Source organism: Salvelinus alpinus, chromosome 12, assembly GCF_045679555.1.
Source record: "Salvelinus alpinus chromosome 12, SLU_Salpinus.1, whole genome shotgun sequence".
NCBI lineage: Eukaryota > Metazoa > Chordata > Actinopteri > Salmoniformes > Salmonidae > Salvelinus > Salvelinus alpinus.
In genome coordinates this window covers 21,901,227-21,924,455 of record NC_092097.1, presented here as the reverse complement: position 1 = coordinate 21,924,455, position 23,229 = coordinate 21,901,227, and the positions used below count along the sequence as shown (strand labels likewise).

The window sequence follows — 23,229 nt, the reverse complement described above, 5'->3', positions numbered from 1 at the left end:
CATGTATCGCGAGATCTTGACCAACAACCTCCTTCCCTCAGTAAGAGCATTGAAGATGGGTCGTGGCTGGGTCTTCCAGCATGACAACGACCCGAAACACACAGCCAGGGCAACTAAGGAGTGGCTCCGTAAGAAGCATCTCAAGGTCCTGGAGTGGCCTAGCCAGTCTCCAGACCTGAACCCAATAGAAAATCTTTGGAGGGAGCCGAAAGTCCGTATTGCCCAGCGACAGCCCCGAAACCTGAAGGATCTGGAGAAGGTCTGTATGGAGGAGTGGGCCAAAATCCCTGCTGCAGTGTGTGCAAACCTGGTCAAGAACTACAGGAAACGTATGATCTCTGTAATTGCAAACTAAGGTTTCTGTACCAAATATTAAGTTCTGCTTTTCTGATGTATCAAATACTTATGTCATGCAATAAAATGCCAATTAATTACTTAAAAATCATACAATGTGATTTTCTGGATTTTTGTTTTAGATTCCTTCTCTCACAGTTGAAGTGTACCTATGATAAAAATTACAGACCTCTACATGCTTTGTAAGTAGGAAAACCTGCAAAATCGTCAGTGTATCAAATACTTGTTCTCCCCACTGTATATTTATAAAAAAAAAAAAAAAAAGGTCAGGTCCAATTGGCAAAAGAGGTATTGTAGCCCAAGAATTCGCTGGTAGACCTCTTCGGCTAGCCGGCAGATGGGCCTAGCTCGAGGCGAGCTCAAGGCTAACTGGTGCTTGCTTCGGGACAGAGGTGTTAGCCAGTAGTAGCCACTCGGTTGCAGCTAGCTAGCTGTGATGATACGGTGTAATTGTCCAGAGCTTGCGTCAGGAATCCGGTGATGTGGTAGAGAAAAAGCAGTCCTATATGCTCTGGGTTGATATCGCGCTTGCAGACTGGCAGGTATTGGCCCGGTATTGAAGCTGGCTGTGTCCGAGTTGAGGGTGAAGACCGCAGCAGTGGCTAACTGACTACTAGCTAGTAGCTAGTTATCTGGCTAGCTTCTGATTGGGGTTACGGTTCTAAAGTATAAAAAAATAGCAGGTCCGTACCACATTGGGTGAGGCGGAATGTAGGAATGTATATTCAGTTCCTAGATGGAAAGTGAAATTAAAATATATACGAAATGTATACGAAAAATACGAAGACTATTTACACGGGACAAGACAAGACAAAGACACGTCCGACTGCTACGCCATCTTGGATTCATCGAACTAATAGTATATAGAATGTAGTATATACTCATTAAATATGTAGTATACAGTATACAGTATGTTAGTATGGGTATTCGAACACAGGTAGAGTAAAACAAACGCCAAAAAAAAACAGATTCCTTAATATCGTCCTTTTTAATATCGCACTATTCATCCACTCTACAAGAAGCTGATGGCAAATTAAACCCTGTGGCTGGGTCTCGTTTGAAACTGATTACAAGAAGAAGAGGAGGAAGAACCTGTTAAATCTTTTTTATTTTCCTTTATAAATGGGCAGTAGGCTTCACCTGGAACAGAATCTAGACATCACTGTCATTAAAGAACTAGATATCACTAAAAGATACCAACAACTCTGCACAAACCAAATCATCAACATGTAGCTTTAAAGTCAAGCAACACTGGCTTCTAGTTCTGGCTCAGAAAAGGGGCTGTGAGGTTAATAAGCCTTTCTCTCGTTTCCAGGGTGGGACATCCGTTTTTGGGAAAATCTAGGAAATACTAAACAGCAAAAAAAGAAATATCCCTTTTTCAGGACCCTGTCTTTCAAAGATAATTCGTAAAAATCCAAATAACTTCACAGATCTTCATTGTAAAGGGTTTCTCATGCTTGTTCAATTAACCATAAAAAATTATGAACATGCACCTGTGGAACGGTCGTTAAGACACTAACAGGTAGGCAATTAAGGTCACAGTTATGAAAACTTAGGACACTAAAGAGGCCTTTCTACTGACTCTGAAAAATACCAAAAGAAAGATGCCCAGTGTCCCTGCTCATCTGTGTAAACGTGCCTTAAGCATGCTGCAAGGAGGCATGAGAACTGCAGATGTGGCCAGGGCAATAAATTGCAATGTCCGTACTGTGAGACACCTAAGACAGCGCTACAGGGAGACAGGACGGACAGCTGATCGTCCTCGCAGTGGCAGACCACGTGTAACAACACCTGCACAGGATCAGTACATCCGAACATCACACCTGCGGGACAGGTACTTAATGGTAACAACAACTGCCCGAGTTACACCAGAAACACACAATCCCTCCATCAGTGCTCATACTCTCCGCAATAGGCTGAAAGAGGCTGGACTGAGGGCCTGTAGGCCTGTTGTAAGGCAGGTCCTCAACAGATATCACTGGCAACAACGTCACCTATGGGCACAAACCCACCATCAGTAACATCTCACAGCAAGAACTGGCAAATCTGGTGTAGTCCATGAGGAGGAGATGCACTGCAGTACTTAATGCAGCTGGTGGCCACACCAGATACTGACTGTTACTTTTGATTATCACCCCCCCTTTGTTCAGGGACACATTATTCCATTTCTGTTAGTCACGTGTCTGTGGAACTTGTTCAGTTTATGTCTCAGTTGTTGAATCTTGCTATGTTCATACAAATATTTACATGTGTTAAGTTTGTTGAAAATAAACGCAGTTGACAGTGAGAGGACGTTTCTTTTTTTGCTATATCCGTTTGGCCGGTTGGACGTACTGCCAAATTCTCTAAAATGACATTGGAGGTTTATGGTAGAGAAATGAACATTCAACTCTCTGGCAACAGCTCTGGTGGACATTTCTGCAGTCAGCATGCCAATTGCACGTTCCCTCAAAACTTGAGACATCTGTGACATTGTGTTGTGTGACAAAACTGCACACTTTAGAGTGGCCTTTTATTGTGTAATGATCATGCTGTTTAATCAGCTGTTTAATCAGGATTATCTTGGCAAAGGAGAAATGCTCACTAACAGGTATGTAAACAAATTTGTGCACACATTTTGAGAGAAATAAGCTTTTTGTGTGTATGGAAGATTTCTGGGATCTTTTATTTCAGCTCATGAAACATGGGACCAACACTTTACATGTTGTGTTTATATTTTTGTTCAGTGTTCGTTACATATATAGTCTTAGCAAGTTCTTTAGCAGCAAGCTAAGCTTTTTTACCTATAATATTTAGCTATCTAGCTAGTTAGCTTTGCAAACGATAGCTTAGCTAGCTAGCTAGCATCAAGTGTAGGCGATAGACGAAAAATGGCCATGAAGATGAAAAATGGTCATAAAAACATCTCTAGCTTAGTTTAGAAGAAAGACTGACGTTTATTTTAGATTGAAAAAATGGCATCCAACCTCTAAATCCCAGATGAGAGCTCCCCCTTCTGGTCTTAAACTCCCTGGCAGGGGGGTCAGATGCTCCCCCCCTTCACCACCCTCCCTCCTCTGCATCCCTCCCTCATACACACACACACACAGAGGAGGGACTGAGGTTAGAGCTGGAGCTGGATCTGGAGCTAGAGCTTGGACTATAGCTGATGGAAGCAGAGGGGGATTGTCATCCTACACCTGTAAGCCCCAGTGCATGCAGCGTTTCCTACAGTAAATCACAGCCGATGCACTTCTGCCAATAGTATCTAAATATACTGTTAAGTAATGATTTCCTTTACAGAACCTCCATATTTTCTGTCGTTTTGATCTGCTCTCACTACTAACCTAACACTAATAGGATGCATAAGAGCTTACCTTTATCACGGGTAGGGATGCTTGTTGACAGCACATTAACCAGCTCAATTAGACATCCTGTTTCTCACCTGTTTCCTCCTCCTGAGATAGCCTGACTGACTCTTCAGTCTTCAGACAGCTGTACACTGGCTTTGACACACGTTCAAGTGTGAGAAAAGCACACCACTCTACCCACACATCTGGCCCTGCATGCCGCCTTTAAACTGAGCACATATGTTTCCCTATGGCCACAGGCGCAATCATGTCTGCCTAACAACTGAGCAAAAGCCCTTTAAATCGTTTGGCACTGATTAAGTCCTAATGCAAAACAGAGTGACAGGTAATGCCTTTCTCTGGGGTGAGATTTCCACCCCACTTCTAAGCTATTAATATTTCACATTTGCATGAGGATGACAGGTGGAGGAAGAAAATACTGTTTCAAGGAGACTGAAACGGCTGTTTTCACTGAACAGACTTGGGACAGAAGGAGAGAAAGATGGCAGCCAACGTGCTGTTTTGAAGTGCAGATCCTTTTGTTCTGAGAGTGGGCCATTGAGAAGTGCCCTCCAGCTAGCCAAAATGAGTGGGACACCAGAAAGGTTGTATTCACTCCTTTTGTCGGATGAAGGATTAGATGTTGTGATTCTCGTGATTCTCTAAAACTAACCACAATTGGGCAATGAAAACATCCAAACCCATATCTTCATCTTTCTTCTCTGCTTGAGTGGCATTCACTTTCTGAAATGCAGCACCTGAGATTCAAATGGAAACTTGAGTCAGAGTGCCAGTTACAGGGCACGTAGTACTTTCCCAACTAACAATTATTCCAACTAAGTTCCAACCTTGATTTATCCCATTTTCTGAGAACCTTCCTTGTGAAAACATTCCAAGAACTCCAATGGGACGTTCCATGAAAGTTGAATTACTCGTAAATTAATGAACACAATTCCTTTGTCATTGTCAGAACATTTCTGGACATCAGGGTTAACTAAAAGTGTTCAATAATGTTATCATCCAGCCAAATGACAATCTGATCAAAAGCTCCAAGACATTTTTTTCCATTGAGTTACTGAAATGTTTAAGCTGCAAGACTAGACTTCTTGAAATCATTTTGAGGTTTGTAAGACCAGTAATGTGTCATATGTTGCTTAATAAATCAGGCATAGTCTAATATAATTATTGATGCTGATGGAGATTCTAGTTGTACAGCTGTCTACTGCATGTCCAACATACACATTATTTGAAAAAAATCCTTAAGAGTTTGCAGCCAAAAGGCTTTGGCATCAATCAGACAAATACATTAGGAGCATGATCCATTAACTGTGTTGAACTTGGAAATATACATTGTATTGTGTAAACTGTAGTCATAGACAAAGCTGAATAACTTCTTATGGCTGGGGGCAGTATTGAGTAGCTTGGATGAATAAGGTGCCCAGAGGTGCCCAGAGTAAACGGCCTGCTACTCAGTCCCAGTTGCTAATATATGCATATTATTAGTATATTTGGATAGAAAACACTCTGAAGTTTCTAAAACTGTTTGAATGATGTCTGTGAGTATAACAGAACTCATATGGCAGGCAAAACCCTGAGAAAAAATGCAACCAGGAAGTGGGAAATCTGAGGTTGGTCGTTTTTCAACTCATTCCCTATTGAAGATACAGTGAGATATGGGTCATGTTGCACTTCCTAAGGCTTCCACTAGATGTCAACAGTCTATAGAACCTTGTTTGATGCTTCTACTGTGAAGTGGGGCCGAATGAGAGGGGAATGAGTCAGAGGTCTGGCAGAATGCTTTGAGCTCGTGACGCTCGTTCACGTAAGAGCAAGCTCTGTTCCATTTGCTTTTCTGAAGACAAAGGAATTCTCCGGTTGGAACATTATTGAAGATTTATGTTAAAAACATCCTAAAGATTGATTCTATACATCGTTTGACATGTTTCTACGGACTGTAACGGAACTTTTTGACATTTCGTCTGCTCCTAGTGAACGTACTTTGTGACTTTGGATTTGTTTACAAAACGCGCTAACAAAAGTAGCTATTTGGACATAAATTATGAACATTATCGAACAAAACAAACATTTATTGTGGAACTGGGATTCCTGGGAGTGCATTCTGATGAAGATCATCAAAGGTAAGTGAATATTTATCATGTTATTTCTGACTTCTGTTGACTGCACAATATGGCGGATATCTTCTTGGCTGGTTTGGGCACTGAGCGCCGTACTCAGATTATTGCATGGTTTGCTTTTTCCGTAAAGCATTTTTGAAATCTGACACAGCGGTTGCATTAAGGAGAAGTGGATCTAAAATTCCATGTATAACACTTGTATCTTTGATCAAAGTTTATTATGAGTATTTCTGGAAATTGATGTGGCTCTCTGCAAAATCACGGGATGTTTTTTGAACTACTGAACATAACGCGCCAATGTATACTGAGATTTTTTTATATAAATATGAACTTTACCGAACAAAACATACATGTATTATGTAACATGAAGTCCTATGAGTGTCATCTGATGAAGATCATCAAAGGTTAGTGATTCATTTTATCTCTATTTCTGCTTTTTGTGACTCCTGTCTTTGGCTGGAAAAATGGCTGTGTTTTTCTGTGACTTGGCGGTGACCTAACATAATCGTTTGTGGTGCTTTCGCTGTAAAGACTTTTTGAAATTAACAACAAGATTACCTTTAAAATTGTATTTTAATTATGAGATTTCTGTTGTTTGAATTTGGCGCCCAGCACTTTCACTGGCTGTTGTCATATCGATCACGTTAGTGGGATCTCAGCCATAAGAAGATAACAGAAACCACTAGACCACTTCATACCAGGTACATTTTAACCTTGACAGTGTTGTATCAATACTGTATATACCAAGTTGCCACAGTACTGTTCATGGGATGTCAAGACACCTCACATAACTGACATGTCTAATCTAATCCATAGGAGGCTGTCTTACTAAATAGGCTAAATGTCATACATGGCTGTGTAGACAACACGTTTAAATTAGCTTTTCAAAAGAGGCTTTGAATATCTATGTCAAATGTCTCATGTCCCCGATCACTGAGAGTACTAACCTTAAGCCATCTCGAATCCTCAATCTGATACTCTCAATCGAGCAGCAGAATCATTATTGTCAAGTCTATTCAGTAACGTCAACATTCCGAAGTCTGTGGAATTCTAAGTCGGCAACTAAGGGGGCTGCTGAATCTTAGCCATATTACCAGTCTATATGTTGGTGATGTTCTTCAATATTTCATTTGCTATTTAACTATGCAACAGTGGTTCCTCAGCTCAGACTCACACTAGGCTGCAATGACACGCAATTACACTGCATGGATAAAGCAACATATAATACCCTGCAACAATGCTTAGATCATTTATATAACTGCATTTACATATCGACCAAAATAAAGAAAATGTATTGCCAGAGAGAGAGAGAGAGAGAGAGAGTATGTACTTATTTAAGGTCATTACAGAATGGTCTTTGAAATTGGCAGTCTATTGCACAAATTGACAGATTCAGGGCCTGTTTGTCATTGCTTTTAAAAGCTTTCTGTAAAGACATATCCATCAACACTCCACTTCAACAGTATGTTTGGTAGACTGAGGCAGAAATCATACTTGGATCTGAAATAAACAAAACATACAACCAGGCATCATTGCAAAGTCTCAATTTATGTAGATGGTATACATATTTGGTGAAAAATATATATTTTAATTGAGTCACTCACTATTCAGTGTGTGGTGAGTGTGGTGACTAACCGACAAGTGTGAACGTTAGGTGACAAAATATGAGTTAAAAGAGCAGCTTTAATCCGGCCTTGTGTTCACACCTAGTCTAATCCTGCTCCAGGCCTCTTGACTTCCATGCTAACACCATAATGCCCAAAAAGCATTGTAGACAGGTGTTGAGTTAATCATAAGGAGAGTGTGTGAGTGTAAGAGCATATGTGTATATTTGTGAGTATGAACATAGGCGTGTTGAGTTTGTGCAAATGCCAGAAGCTTGTCTGTCCACAGGAAAACCACCATAAGATTTAGAATGTCTATTTCTAAAAAGTAGGACAGCTTACCATAAACACCAAGACCAAAAGGAAATACTTTTGCATAATCTATTGGTTTGTTGGTTTATGTTGTGGGCAGCAACGCTAAATCACATGACACTACAGTATTCAACCATGCTTTCCCATACTCTTTGAGGCTAAGCATCATACTGTAATAAAGTGAAGTAACATTCTGCGGTAACACTCTATGGAAAACAGTTGAATATGTCCAGGGAGTTGTGCTGCTGCCAGAGTAAGGGTTTAAGCCTGGTACTCTCTGAGTCTCCACTCATTCCTCTTACTTGACAGCAGGGTTGTGTTCAGCCAGGGGTGGGAGGAGGGAGGGGGAGGAGGAGCTATAATGCTACCTATATGCCATCACTCAACGCGGTGGCAGGTACGGAGTGGGTTTAGCCAACCCCTCTGACATGCACCCTGTCAAAACTGTGCAGGGACAGGGACGCAGGTCTAACCCCAAACATGTTTTTTCAATCACTCCAAGAGGCATGCTTCTAACAGCAAGTCCATCAAGGGACTTATACAGCCACAACACTTGCATGCAATGCATGCCACACAACACCAATGGCTTGTGAAAGAATGTACTGTTTGGGAAGAGGCAAGGTTAAACTATTTAAAGTAAGATATAAATATGCAGGACTCTTGGTAATGAAGCTCTGTTGAGACATGAGAAAATAATCTAATCATTATAGTAAAAAAATATATTTAAAAAAAGCATATTTGTAAAGAGATGTTAGCTCCACCTGTGTATGCTATGAAATTGATACACATATTGATTCCCTGAGGGGATTTCAAGAGAAAATATAAAATACACTGTCAGTTTTAATCAGACGTATGTGAGTGTTCCGTTAAAATAGGACAATGATGTGTCTCTAGGTTACAAACAAGTTGTTTCCTGTTTGTATCCTTTTTTTTGTAAAAGCTTTCTGCAAGAGTTGTTACCTCGTCATTCAGTCCACAACTCAACACGTAAGAGCCATGGCTATTGTAAACTTAAAAAGGACTGATGGATGGTGGGTATAAGGGGTGCTCCACTGATATAAATGTCAGCTTGCATTATCTGCAGATAAAGTTGTTTGGTCCACATGAATAATAACATTCTACACATTTAACCATATCATATGACTTATTCATTTCATTTAACACTCTTGGCAGGATCGCTGCATTGATTTCACAGCCACAGCAGGCCTCCTGAGATTCTCTATGGATTTCCCAGCTGCCCTTCCAAATGATCCACCGTGAATACTATCTGAAATGTTGAGCCTGAGGAAGGTATTGAAAATAGTCATCACTCCTCAAATCCCTATATTGTGCTCCTGTTTCAGTGAGCTGTGTTACCTTATGGCTACAATGATCCCTAGACATAGACATGGTTTCATCGAGCCCAGTGGACACGTATTGCTCTGTCTTTGGCTTCTCTCAAAACGTGGTGTGAGTTTCAAGGGTAGTGTTTCCTACAGGGTAGAAATTAGGGTAAAATAACAATGAATAAAGGGTTGGAACAAGAGCAAGACATGAATTTATGGCCTCAGTGGGAGTCATTACAACTGCACGTCTGACAGATCCTGCTGCCTATCGGCCTCATCCTGAACCTGCTTGCTGAGAGTTGATTATGCAAATGCACATGTGCTTACTCTGTCGAATGGAGTGTTTATCATACAAGCTATTAAAAGGGAAATTGTAATGACCCCTCATTGATGTTATCCTTATAATGTTGCTATGGGTTAAATATTTGCTAAGCTTGTGCTATTGATTAGGCCTTTGCAGATTGACGAGGGAGCTCCATATGGGGTTGTCTGGAGCAGTCTGAGAATTCTAAAAGGAGGTGATTACCTCAACCCACTATAATGACTTCAATTTCTGATTGTGTTAAAAAATATTTGAGAATTCTTGGTAATTGCAGATCAAACTCAGCAATTTCTATCAATATGAATAGCTTTGCGGTAATAAATACAGGCAGAAAGAATAACAGTAATATTGAGAGAGAGAAAGAGAGAGAGACTCTCTTTAAGCTTCGATATGAATGACATGGAAGAGAAATTCAAATCTGGAAAACTCTCTGAAGCCATCTTAAATCCTCCAAGCAAAACTGCCGTAAGTCCATCACACCCTACCTGCCACCCCTAGGTAATGGTAAAACTCCTGTGTGCATACCAGGGCTAAGTCTGTGCAGAAAATTAGCCCCTCTGACCTGGGGCAGTCCTGGGTAATTGGAATACAGCCGATTAACTGCTAAGAAGAAGTGCAGTTACCACTCTGTCCATTTTAGCACTTTATTTCTCTCCTCCTGGCTGCTCTCGTCTCTTACTATTCCAGGTTACCAAAATGGCCCCTGCTTCTTTAACTGTCTACAGTACAACACGCCTCTGTGGCCACATCTAACACTGTGTAACTTCAGCCAAAAGTTAGGTTGATACCCCTGATGTTACAGTACCATTCACCAATCTGACTGTCTGAACTGTAGCTACTCTAGAGCCCTTTGAGCATTTGAGAGGTTTTACAATTGACTTATGCTGTATCTGAATTCATCTGGGAACAACAAAACATTAGCTCCTGCTCTCTGAATGCAGTCAAGTCACAGCCACGGGCCAAATCAGTTCATTATCTTCGTTAATTTCCTTTGCACTAGGCTAATGCAATTAGATACCAACAAAAATCTCCCGTATCACACTTAATAACGGTTTTATAATAATGTTCTCTCTTTTTTTGCCTTTTAAATGTACTGTCCTCAGATTAGCTATCTATAATATCAGGTATTTGATTCCGAAAAAACAACAATTATTGCATGACCATAGGGGGTAGTTATCATGTGTGGTACATACGTAAATATTGAGCATTAGGTAGAGTCGTTGAGTCTTCACAATAGAACTACATGTACAGTAGGAACTAGAGTGCTGATACCACGAGAAGGCAACAAGCCACAGTTCATCTGCTCTACTGTACCATTACACATTGGTGCTCAACCTCCCTGTACAATAACTAAAGACAAGCATCATCTGTTACTGGACACCAGGTCCTTCCCAGCTCACACTAATCAGATAAAACTCAGTCAGCTCACTAGTAATCATGTCAGGGTGCTCTGTCTGTACCAGAGAGTGAGACTGATAGGTCTGTTCTGGCAGGACAGGAGTAGTGGAGGACCTTTGTCTGTGTGTCTGCATATTGGCGCGGAGCAGAGCAGAACCGAGCAGCTCACCGTGGCTAGCCAGCCAGTGAGGGCGAGGGCAGGGGGGAGACCCAGTGTTACAGTGTGTTTCCCTCGGAAGAGGAAAACGATGACCCATGCTGGGCCCATTACTACCGACGGGGGCTGAAATCGGTCATATCTGCTGCAGCTTACATAAAGTCTAGCGAGCCCAGTCCCCACTGAGGGAGGCGTCACACTGCTGATATGGCGACCGCTGGAGAGACAGCGGGGACAGAGAGAGAGGGGCGAGAGTGAGGGGGGGGGGGGGGAGAGAGAGAGAAAGAAAGAGAAAAACTGAGATATAGAAAAATAGAAAGGGACAGAGAGAAAAACAAAAGGCAGATGTCACGTGGGTCCAGAGGAACTGATAGAGAGGATGTGCAGCGCAGCAGAGGCAACGGTTCAGGTGGAAAAGGCTTCCCTTTGTGATGCAGATGACAACGCAATCAGTCTTTCTTTGTCTCCGCCGATGGGCTCTGCTCCCGGGGCCATTGAGAGCTAGACACTAATCCGCTGGGTTTGTGTTCTGTGGGCCCGTTCAGCGAGGCAGTGGCACAGTACCTGGGGTGTGTATGGAGGGCAGCTCGGAGACCAGGTCTGACCTCTCTCAGGGTATGCTCCTCCTCACTTGGCTTGACACCAGCTGCATTTACCCTCTGAGCTCAATTCAAATGAAGGTATAGAAGCTGTGAGATATATGCTTTCAAATATGCATAACAATGCAGGCAACAAGGAGGGAGCTCATCATCTTGAGTTTTAGTGTAGGATGTGACATGCTGGAGGTTTGTGATTTGTAAATCAAGAAGTTGTGATTGAAACATTTAAACTATATATTAACATTATCCTAAATCTAGGTTCCTGAACAATTGGTATAACAATGTTATACCTGTAAAGGTACACATTAGGTTGCTTTTGTAGTTTCTATTGAATTTATACAGTTCAAAATAACAAGATATAGCCCACAGGGATGAGGTACTGGCCAGAAACTGTGTTCCCATTGAATAAACTCCTTACCTCTGTGTAGCAACTCTAACATCATTAGCTGAACTAATTATCAACCACATTCTGTTTGACATTCAGTGTTGAGAGGTATGAAGCTTGGAAGATAATATAATTATATTAAACATGATAATTATATCTATCTGTCTCAGAATTATGCAATCAATCTGACTAATCTTCAATATACAGTGCCCTCCACTATGTTTTGGCCTTTATTTAACTAGGCAAGTCAGTTAGGAAAAAATTATTATTTACAATGACAGCCTACCCCGGCCAAACCCTATCGATGGTGGGCCAATTGTGCACCGCCCTATGGGTCTCCCAATCACGGCCGGTTGTGATACAGCCTGGAATCAACCAAGGGTCTGTAGTGACGCCTCTAGCACTGAGATGCAGTGCCTTAGACCGCTGCGCCACTCGGGAGCCCCCAAAATAATATTGGCACCTTTGGTAAATATGAGAAAAAAGGTCAGTGAAAAAAAATTATTTGCTGTTTATCCTCTTCTTTCATTCAAATTATTCACAAATATCGAACCTTTAACTGAAGTAAAATTATTGAAAAAAATTCATATGAAATAAATATTTTTCTCCAAAACATGTGTGTCACAATTATTACTTCCTGTTCCACTGGGGTATAAATATGAGGTGACACACAGGCCAAGTTCTCAAGGTCATCCATCACTATGGGAAAGACCCGAGAAAACCGTAATAATGTGCGACCGAAGGTTGTTGAGCTGGACAAATCAGGAAATGGCTAAAAGAAAATAACGGTTGAAAATGCCCATTTCCACTATCAGGGCAATACTTAAGAAATTTAAAGCAACTGGAGATGTTAACAATCGGCCTGGAAGAGGACGTTTGTCTATATTGACCCCACGCACAGTGAGGAGGATGGTTCGAGGGGCCAAAAAATCCTCAAGGATCACAACTGGAGATGTTAATTGGATATTTGGGTCAGAAAGTATCCAAAACTTCCATCAGACGCCACCTACATAACCACAAGTTGTTTGGGAGGGTTGCCATATACAAGCCTTTGCTGCCATCAAACAACAGACTCAAGCGCCTACAGTTTTCCAAACGTTACTGGAACTTTCAATGGGACCGGGTTCTATGGTCAGATGAGACCAAAATAGAGCTTTTTGGAAACAAACACCAGAGGTGGGTTTGGTGTATACAGAAAGATAGCCATGCAGAAAAGTACCTCATCCCCACTGTGAAGTATGGTGGTGGATCTTTGATGTTGTGGGGCTGTTTTTCTTGCAAAGGCCCTGGACAACTTGTTAAGATACATGGTATCATGGACTCCATCAAGTACCAGCAGATATTAAATTAAAACCTGACTGCCTCTGCTAGGAAGCTTAAACGGGGCGGTGGTTGGATCTCCCAACAGGACAATGATCCAAAGCACACCTCAAAATCAACACAAAAATGGTTCACTAACGACAGAATCAAGGTTTTACCATGGCCATCCCAATCCCCTGACCTAAACCCCATAGAAAGCATGTGGGATGAGCAGAAGAGGGGAGTCCACAAGCGTGGACCTCGGAATCTGAAGGAGCTGGAGAGATTCTGTATGGAGGAACGGTCTCAGATCCCTTGCCATGTGTTCTCCAACCTCTTTACGCATTATAGGAGAAGACTCAGAGCTGATAGCTGTTATCTTGGCAAAGGAAAAAATATTTGTTTTATGATCAGAATGTATTTTTTCTTTCAATTATTTTACTTTAATTAAAGGTTAGATTTTTGTGAATATTTTGAATGAAAGACCAAGAGGATAAACAATAAAGAAAAACATTTCACAGCCCGTTTTGTTCATATTTACCAAGGGTGTGTCACGCCCTGACCTTAGAGAGCCTTTTATGTCTCTATTTGGTTTGGTCAGGGTGTGATTTGGGGTGGGCATTCTATGTTTTTGTTTTCTATGATTTTGTATTTCTATGTTTTGGCCGGGTATGGTTCTCAATCAGGGACAGCTGTCTATCGTTGTCTCTGATTGGGAACCATACTTAGGTAGCCCTTTTCCCCTCCTTTCAGTGTGGGTAGTTAACTTTGTTTGTGGCACTTAGCCTTAAGCTTCACGGTTGTTTTGTGTTGTTTTTGTCGGTGTCATCCTAATAAAAAGGAATATGTACGCTCACCACGCTGCGCTTTAGTCTACTTCATTCGACGGCCGTGACAGGGTGCCAATATTAGTGCAGGGCACTGCAAGCCCTAACAGTGCCATACAATGTTAGGTTGAATAAAGGGGCATTAGTCATAGTGTCTAGATTGTCTCACTTTTAGACAAAACACATTTTCTGACCACAGGCTAAAACAATTATAGCCCTAGGGTAGAACAACACACCTATACTTTAACCACTGCTAGAAAAACAAAACCCAAGACCAATAATTCAAATGATCCTCAGTAAAGAATACAATTTAATGTAAAGCATAGGTGCTCAATTGTCCACATTCCACAGTACCTCTAGTGTTGACAAACCTGTTGGTGTTGAAATTCTACACTTAGAACTATTCAATTGTATTTTTCCAACTGAGCTTATGTTGTGCACAGTTGACCGTCCTGAGGCAAGCCATAAAAAAGCATTTTGGGAATAGTAAAATGAAATCAAATTGTATTAGTCACATGCACCGAATACAACAGGTACAGTGAAATGCTTACTTACGAGCCCCTAACCAACAAAGCCGTTTCAAAAAAATACGGATAAGAATAAGAGATAAAAGTAACAAGTAATTAAATAGCAGCAGTAAAATAACAATAGCAAGACTATATACAGGGGGGTATCGATACAGAGTCAATGTGCGGGGGCACCGGTCAGTTGAGGTAGTATGTACATGTAGGTAGAGTTGTTAAAGTGACTATGCATAGATGGCAACAGAGAGTAGCAGTGGTGTAAAGAGGGGGCGAGGGGGGGGGGGGCACTGCAAATAGTCTGGGTAGCCATTTGATTAGATGTTCAGGAGTCTTATGGCTTGGGGGTAGAAGCTGTGTAGAAGCCTCTTGGACCTAGAGTTGGCGCTATGGTACTGCTTGCCGTAGCAGAGAGAACAGTCTATGACTAGGGTGGCTGGAGTCTTTGACAATTTTTAGGGCCTTATTGACACTGCCTGATATAGAGGTCCTGGATGGCAGGAAGCTTGGCCCCAGTGATGTACCCCAGTAAGGAACTTGAAGCTTTCAACCTGCTCCACTGCAATCCCGTCGATGAGAATGGGGGCGTGCTCGGTCCTCTTTTTCCTGTAGTCCACAATCATCTCCTTTGTCTTGATCACGTTGAGGGAGATGGAGAAACCATCTAAACAAGGTTTCATGTAAACTTAAGAAATATCAAAGTATGACTATAAATCAAGTTGTTGCTTGGAATAATTTTTATCTTGCAAATACTGAAATTAATGAAGAGTGTTGAAGATTGTTTTTTTAATGGTATGTTACCTAAGGGGGCAGGCTCTTTCTGACTGGCTCTTGATGAACAAATGGTGTAGTGAACATGGATGGAGAATGAGGCACTGATACATGCACGTAACAAAAGACGTCAGTTCAAAATTTTGCCACAATGATGTCATCCCATGCAGAGAGAACACGTTTTTATGAAACTGGCATCCCCTCTCGCCATCGGCCAACATCTCTGAGCCCCTCGGATACCCCGGCATTAAACTCATCCTCAAGGTAGCCTATGGATGTCCCCGAAATGTGACACGCAACCTCAAGTGAAACAACTGGTACCAGCACTAATTGAAATTTAGCATGCAATGTGACAATGCCTGGGCCCTGGGCAGCATGGATTAGGTCTTGAATAGAGGCAGATTCTGTTAAAGTTTACTGTGGTGGTTGGTGTACAGACGAGCTCCATGCATCTGCTCATTGGGTAGACTGAGAAAACACAGGATTGTGTATGGTTGCTCATTTGACCTTGATTTAATCCCATTTTAGAGCCCTCCTCTCATAGCCTTTTGTTACTATTTCAAAAACCATAACGCCTCCATGTTAGGCTAACACTTCTAGTCCCCACACAAGTACAAATTAAATGGGACTTTTGAATATACATTTGAAAGCAGGTTTATACGAATTTGGCAGACTCAAAATGCAAATGTTCATAACTCTCTTCAAACAACACACAACAAAAAATATATGTTAGGATAAAACAGAACAACAAAGAATGAAATAGTGAAAGCACTGTTTTCTCTCAGGTTTCCACTGTAGCCTATTGGAGGAGGCAATCGCATTATGGCAGACAAACCTCTGGGGCTGCTTACTATCTCTAAGGGCGTTTTCAAATAAGAAATTTGTGAGAATTCTACAGAATACATTTTGTTTTCACAAGACCTGAAAATAACCGTTTCAATGGTACGATTAGCAAGACGCACCTTCTACATGACGTTAACAAGCTAGCTTGTTTACAACGGGCAAAATAGTACAATACCTGGTACTCAGGATTTGTTTCAGCCAGGGTTCATTTGCATTTCACACATGCTTTATTGTGAGGATCAGGGTACCAAACGTTCCAGGATCCTGATCATAAGGGGATATCTAAAAGCGCCCTAAGATATCGCTCTGACATTTTCACTAGATACTAACAAAAAACAACTCCCTTCCTTAGATATGTAATCTGGATCCCAAGTTCTTTTACAGTGCCTCATCCATGGTGTCATCTCTACAACTGTCAGTTATCTAAACCGACAAATTATTGATGCACGAGTTAGAGAGGTGGTGGAATATACTGTTGACGGTTTGTGCAATTTTAAATGTTGAGCGACGATTGAATTTGAATAAAAATCATGATTTCACACTGAATTAAATGGCTTCACTTTGTTACAATTATCATAACTCCACAAAAAAGCTAGTCAATAAACCGTGTTTATTCAAACTTTGGTTACTTTATTTTACAGTCCATTATTTACCCAGTATTTACCCAGTCCAGAGATAGGAGAAGGGTAATAAGATACACAATCAGATATTGAGAGCCAAAGGTCTGGTACAGCCAAAAGCTTTGTGGTTAACTAATTCAATCAATGACTGACTAGATTTTATAATACTATGCCTGACCTTAAATAGCATGAAGAGTGAATGGGCTTACACATACTTTCATGATAACACTTTATGACAGCTCTGGTAAGATTTGCGAGATAAATGTTGTTTTGTTGTTGTTGATGATGATGCGCTCCATAGATACACCTGGTATGAGGTAAGTAATGCACCTGCAGCTGATGCAAAGGTAAACAGAATGAGAAGATAAATACACAAGCCTGCCTGGCTCTGCTGGAATAACAGGAGTTATCTTACTGAACACCTCGATTCCATTTATTACAGCTTGCCTGCAAAAACGTACCATAGGCCTACCGAGAAGATTTCATATCAACAGGGGCTTGCATTAAATCCACAATCCACAGTATTTTAGCCCAACAGCATCCCTGTCTTTTGGTTTAAAAGATAACTAGCTACATCACTCTCCAAATTTAACCACTCTGAAATCCATATACGAAGCTATGGGTTGTTAGAGCTGTTGTAATGAGTATGATGGGAGACAGAGTGCTGGTTTCAAGTGCAGGGCGCAGCAGGTGTTTATTTAGTAAAGAACCACAGGAGGAGGCAGGTAGCTGGGTCCAGGGGCAGGCAGAAGGTCATACACAGGGAATCCAAAAAGGTAACAGTACAGGCAGGGAAAAAGGCTAATAACGTAGTCCGGGAGATCAGGCAAGAGGTTGATGACAGGAAATCTGATAGGCAAAGGTACAGGCAGGGAATAGGCTAAAAAAACATTGTTAGTGAAGATGTCCAAAACTATGATACACAGGAGGACTAACACGGGAAAAAACAGAGCTCCGAATAAAAATATGTTTTAAAACAAACAATACCTCACAATGATGGGGTGCAAAGAACTGAACTAAATAGTGTGTGTAAATGACATACAGGTGTGTGAACAGGTGATCAGAATTCAGGTGATTGGGATCTGGAGAGTGAGCTGTGTTCATGGGATCTATGTGTTTGAGAGTGTGAGCTGGAAAGTGTGCTGGAACGTGAGCTGCGTTCAGAGGATCCATATGTTTGAGAGTGTGAGTTGGAAGCAGACGTTACAGCTGTAGATGAAAGAATATCACCTGTCATTAATAGAAAGTTCACCTGCTATGTCCAAGAAACGCTAAACAAAAGATAAAACATGAAACAATCTATGTTGTCCAAATATATTAAAAGATACGTAGGGCTAAATAATTAGCCTAACATAAACATAAAAGTATAGCTATTTGTATTCTCTTCAATTGCTAGGCTATACAATTACGGTAGATATACATACTTATTAGCTAGCTATTAAAATGATACATCAAAACACCCAAAAATATCTGTTATTTTTTAAATCACGATGCAATGACCAACATTAGGCTTGATCTCAGAGATGTGCCGGAATGACTATGGGTGTACTTGGACGTTTATTTTTATAAAACCCGACAGAAGAACCTTCGCCAAAGCAACCATGTTCTGACATCATGACATCAGAGCCGTCAATACGATTTACTTCAACTTTCCTCTCTGTCACGTGTTGTTTTTTTAAAAGGCTGCAGTGACCTCTTTTTCAACTCTCGATTTTTCATACGTGGCCTACTCCTGCAACTTCATTGGATGATCGGCTAGGGTGATACAAAGAGTAAGATGGGGGGCCTGTGATGGGTTGGGGATGAGACCAACCAGTCACGATACTGAAATACAATAAACATAACAATAGTGTTGCCGGCTAATATTGCTTGAGAAATATGGGTTCGGCAATCAATACTTTTATCGTCAGTGACGTTGAATAGTAATGAATGCCTATTCAATTACGTAAACAGAAACGTGAAAAAGAGTAACTATTAGCCTAATTGTCTCTCCAGAAAGAAAACAGCATTTTCTTCCATGCAACCTTTGTCTGAACGTGCAAATATTTGTATTACATTGTAAATGACCAAGAAATAAATGTATTCTGAAAGAGAATAGCCAAATAAATGGCTTCATTAATGACATAGATTGGTTGCGACACAAATAAAATAAAAAACTCGTAATAAAATAGGCCTACTAAATGACATCATAGTATGTGTATTAGCCCGCCACATTGCACAATACAAAACAAAGGCCTGTTTTTTATTGCTGTTTCTAAATATATTTTGCAGTCTCATACATCATCTAGCCACGTTTGCATTCCAGAAAGAGAAAACAGCATGCCACTCTATTCAACGCAATTGGTTGAAATACATTGGTCTGTTATTATTTGTCATGAAGCAGCTTCTATCCTACTGTCTGTGGTTCCACCTCACTCATGACCCTAGAGCCCAAAGACTGCTAACAGAGAAGAACTCCATTCTATCACTAACCTTATCAAGGTGAACACCCATGAGCTTTTCCCATTCAAGCTTTATTCTTCATTTCAGGTGAAAATGTAAATGAACAACTATGATGAACTAACTCAAACCGGAACATGTATAGGAAGAGTCTGGCCTTAGATCATTTACCTCCAGTAAAATGTAGAAAACAATCCTCACTGAATTAAGATATGTTTATATAGTAAACAAAATAATAATAATGAAATTGAAATAATTATAATAATATCAATAATATGAATTCATGATAACAATATAGTTGTTATAACAATATAACATATAATTGAAAATATAGCAGCTCAAGACAGGTTTATATATATATACACATTTAAAAAATATATATATACTGTATATATATATATATACTGTATATATATACTGTATATATATATATATATATTTGCTAGGTCACAAAGCCATTGTTTATAATATTCAAATGATTTTATAAATTGCGTATGAGTCTGGTTCCTAGCCCCTGGGTCTTGCAAACAGTGTTTCTCTTATAGGTAAAATTATTATTTTGAATAAGGACAGAATTTTTTTTCTCCAAATGCTAAGCATCATCAACTGCTAATTACAGTGAATGTTAAAAAATATACATATAGGTTGGTATTTTATGACAAGCAAAAGCATCGACTCTACTATTTTCATTGAAAGAATGTAATCAGACAACTAAACAATTGTAGTTGTAAAAAATATAGCATTTTACAATTATTATGTATAAATGTTCAGTGTGAAAATTCTTACGCTCAGACAGAGGCCTAAACACTACCATATAGTGGGTGGCAGGTAGCCTAGCGGTTAGGTGCGTTGGGCCAGTAACCGAAAAGGACGCTGTGGTTTGAATCTCTGAGCCGACTAGGTGAAAACTCTGTCGATGTGCCCTTGAGCAAGGCACTAAACCCTAACTGATCTTGTAAGTTGCTCTGGATAAGAGCTTCTGCTAAATCACTAAAATGTAAATATTTATTTATTTTGCCAGTGGAACACAACATTGGATATGTGTATGGGCCTACCTACTCTACAACTATAAATGTCAACTGGAAAGTACAAATTCCCAGGCTTATTTAGGCCTGCCTATGTAACAATTTAGGCAACATCCTTTTCCAATGTACCAGTTAAATTATATGCTGTTTGAAATATACCAAAGTTTTATTTAGCAACTCTAAAGGACTATCAAGGTATGTGGAGCACACTTCTCGTCAAAAACTACTATAGGCTACATGAAGATAGCATCAGCTTCTTATTCACTTGGTAGGCTAAGTACAGTAGGTTTTACAGCAGGGATCATCAACTAGATTCAGCCGCATGTCGATTTTTTCTTTATGGTCAAGGCCAGAACATAATTACAAAAAAATGGACAGAAAATTGGCCGCAAGAAGCCCAAACGGATATAATATTTGACTAAAACATAATAATTTCAACCCTTGTGCCTCTCAAATATGCGTGGGAATACTTGGGAGCAGATTTTCCTAATTAAAATCACTTGGAGCCGATTTCCTGGTGTTTTTAAACTCTTTTAAGTCTAACAATAAAAGTGTAAATTCATAATATATATAAATACATATATTTAGCTCAGAAAACTTTGGGTGCCAAATAAAACCACCCGCTGGCCGCCAGTTGGGGAACCCTGGTTTACAGTATGTATATATTTATGTTTACAGGGAACGTATTTACATTGTGGTTGGTATCCTACCGGTATGTAAGAGGTAGGCTCTACTCATTCTAACCCGCCAACACTCATCCCTTCAAAAGCAAACACAAGACTCGTGTTCTGTGACAAATCATCACACAAAAATAGCACATTAACTGAAGTGTAGATAATCAACCTACCGCCCTATTTTCAATGAACGAGGGATAGTGCTTGGTGGTTAAACATTGGTAAGCTACTGTAGCGCTCTGCTCTCATGAAGTCTGTTCCATTGTGCCACTGAACACGCTGCTCATCATCATTCACAAGAGAAACCTGTGTGCTCCGGCCAGTGCACAGCACATTTAGATGCTTCCATTTCCAACAAAATGATTAAGCTATACAACAGATGCCTCATTAATCAAATACAGAACTGTCCATACTAGACACAATCATCTTCAGGAAATGTATCGCCTACTGACTGTTGTTGGTTGTTCATGCTGTTATTTTACAAATTGCAGACAAGAGGAAAATCCATGCTGCATTATAAAGTAGTCTAACGCGTTTACTTTAGTGTTGAAGATTGAACTGTTTGAAATTATATAAACCTAGAGATGTATTGACTTGGCATGTATACAATGACATACAGTAGCCTAATAAACATATGGTATGTCCTTCATAACAAACAATAACCTACGTTCGGTTACCTGAGAGGATGAGGGCATGTTCGGTGCAACCCTCATTATAGCTATTGTTAATTATTTCAGTTCAAAAATCAAAGAAGCGCCTTGCCACAATGTTATCCCCGGAACGTTCTGTGACAGAGGTGTGATTTTTGTCGTTACAACCAGTCAACCACTCAACGTGCTGTGAAACTCTACAACCCGGTCGGCAAGACGTTTTTTAATGGAATTCAAACATGCTCTTACCTTCCACAGCTATAACGGTGGGTATTATCCATAAAATCCATAGAATATCCATTATTGGTTTCTTTGGACGAAAGTGTTAAAAGCCCAGACATTCAAATAAAATAAGTCCTGAAAGCCATTGACAGCGAATGCTGGCGGAGATGAGCGGACCTTCACCTTCAATAGAGTAAACCAGACGCCATAGAAAATAACTAAAATCTGAAACAAGTTTGGGCGTAACCAAAAACAGCAGACAAAGGGGTGCCGTGTATATTTCAGCATTATCCACGCTAGGAAAATTGCTCCACATCTCAAATTTAGGACATGTGCATATTACATATATATATGATCCAAACCCTAAAATATATCATAAATAGCCTAGGACTTTTGTTTCTGCTTGTAGTTGTTGAACATGTCACGCTCTCCCCCTGCCAAAAGAAGTTCCACTATCCATACTGTCAATCATAAAGATAGAATCGCCTAACAGCCTCATCTATGTCTGATAATCATGAATTTTAGAATCACGTGGAAGGGTGATAGTCGAGCAATAAGTTTTCTGCCTACGACATTTATGTAGATTTTGTTGTTAGTAATGTATTGTATATTAATGTCTTGACACTCTTGGCAGGTGACAAGGAGCATGGATCAGATAATTCAACAAAGAGTAAGTGATGTTACAGTCATTTTTAATGGTCCGGTAAATACCAATCATTGAGTCATGTTTTATAATTGTTTTGTTTAGGAGAACGTCTTCTTTATAGGAAACCCCACTATAAAAGTTAGCTTAGTCTGTTAGTATTATTTACTCAATAATTATGCCTTGAGTATAATTAAGATAAGGGGTAGAAGGGCTGAGTGATATCTTTCAAAGTAATTATAATAATAGGATGCGTGTTCAATTCATGAGCCATCTATTAAAAAAATAGATGGCTCATAGATAGATACACTCTTTTAAAAAAGCGTTTCCGAAAGGGTTCTTTGGCTGTCCTCATAAATCAAATCAAATTGTATTTGTCACATGCGCTGAATACAACAGGTGTGGACATTACAGTGCAATGCTTACGTACAAGCCCTTAATAACCAACAATGCAGTTTTAAGAAAAATTATTGTAGAGAAAGTATTTACTAAAATTAACTGAAGTAAAAAATAAAATAAAAATACAAATAGAAAAGAGGGAAATATAAAAATAACAAATAATTAAAGAGCAACAATAAAATAACAGATGTGAGGCTATATAGAGTGGGTACCGGTACAGAGTCAATGTGCGGGGGTACAGGTTAGTCGAGGTAATTGAGGTAATATGTACATGTACTGTAGGTAGAGGTAAAGTGACTATGCGTAGATAATAAATAGTCTGGGTAGCCATTTGCAAATAGTCTGGGTAACCATTTGATTAGCTGTTCAGGAG

The 23,229-nt window shown here is 40.1% G+C and overlaps 1 protein-coding gene across 9 annotated transcripts in view; it reads right to left on the bottom strand.

The window, feature by feature from the left end:
- ephb2b (eph receptor B2b) overlaps window positions 1-22,024 on the bottom strand; it is a 190,550-nt gene extending 168,526 nt beyond the window's left edge. For all 9 annotated transcript variants that reach the window (XM_071335379.1, XM_071335385.1, XM_071335382.1 and 6 more), the window contains exon 1: window positions 21,842-22,024. In XM_071335379.1, coding sequence (XP_071191480.1) covers window positions 21,842-21,893 — 52 coding nt within the window. In that variant the 5' untranslated portion in view covers window positions 21,894-22,024. The remainder of the gene's footprint in view (window positions 1-21,841) is intronic.
- Between the last annotated feature and the right edge of the window lie 1,205 nt (window positions 22,025-23,229).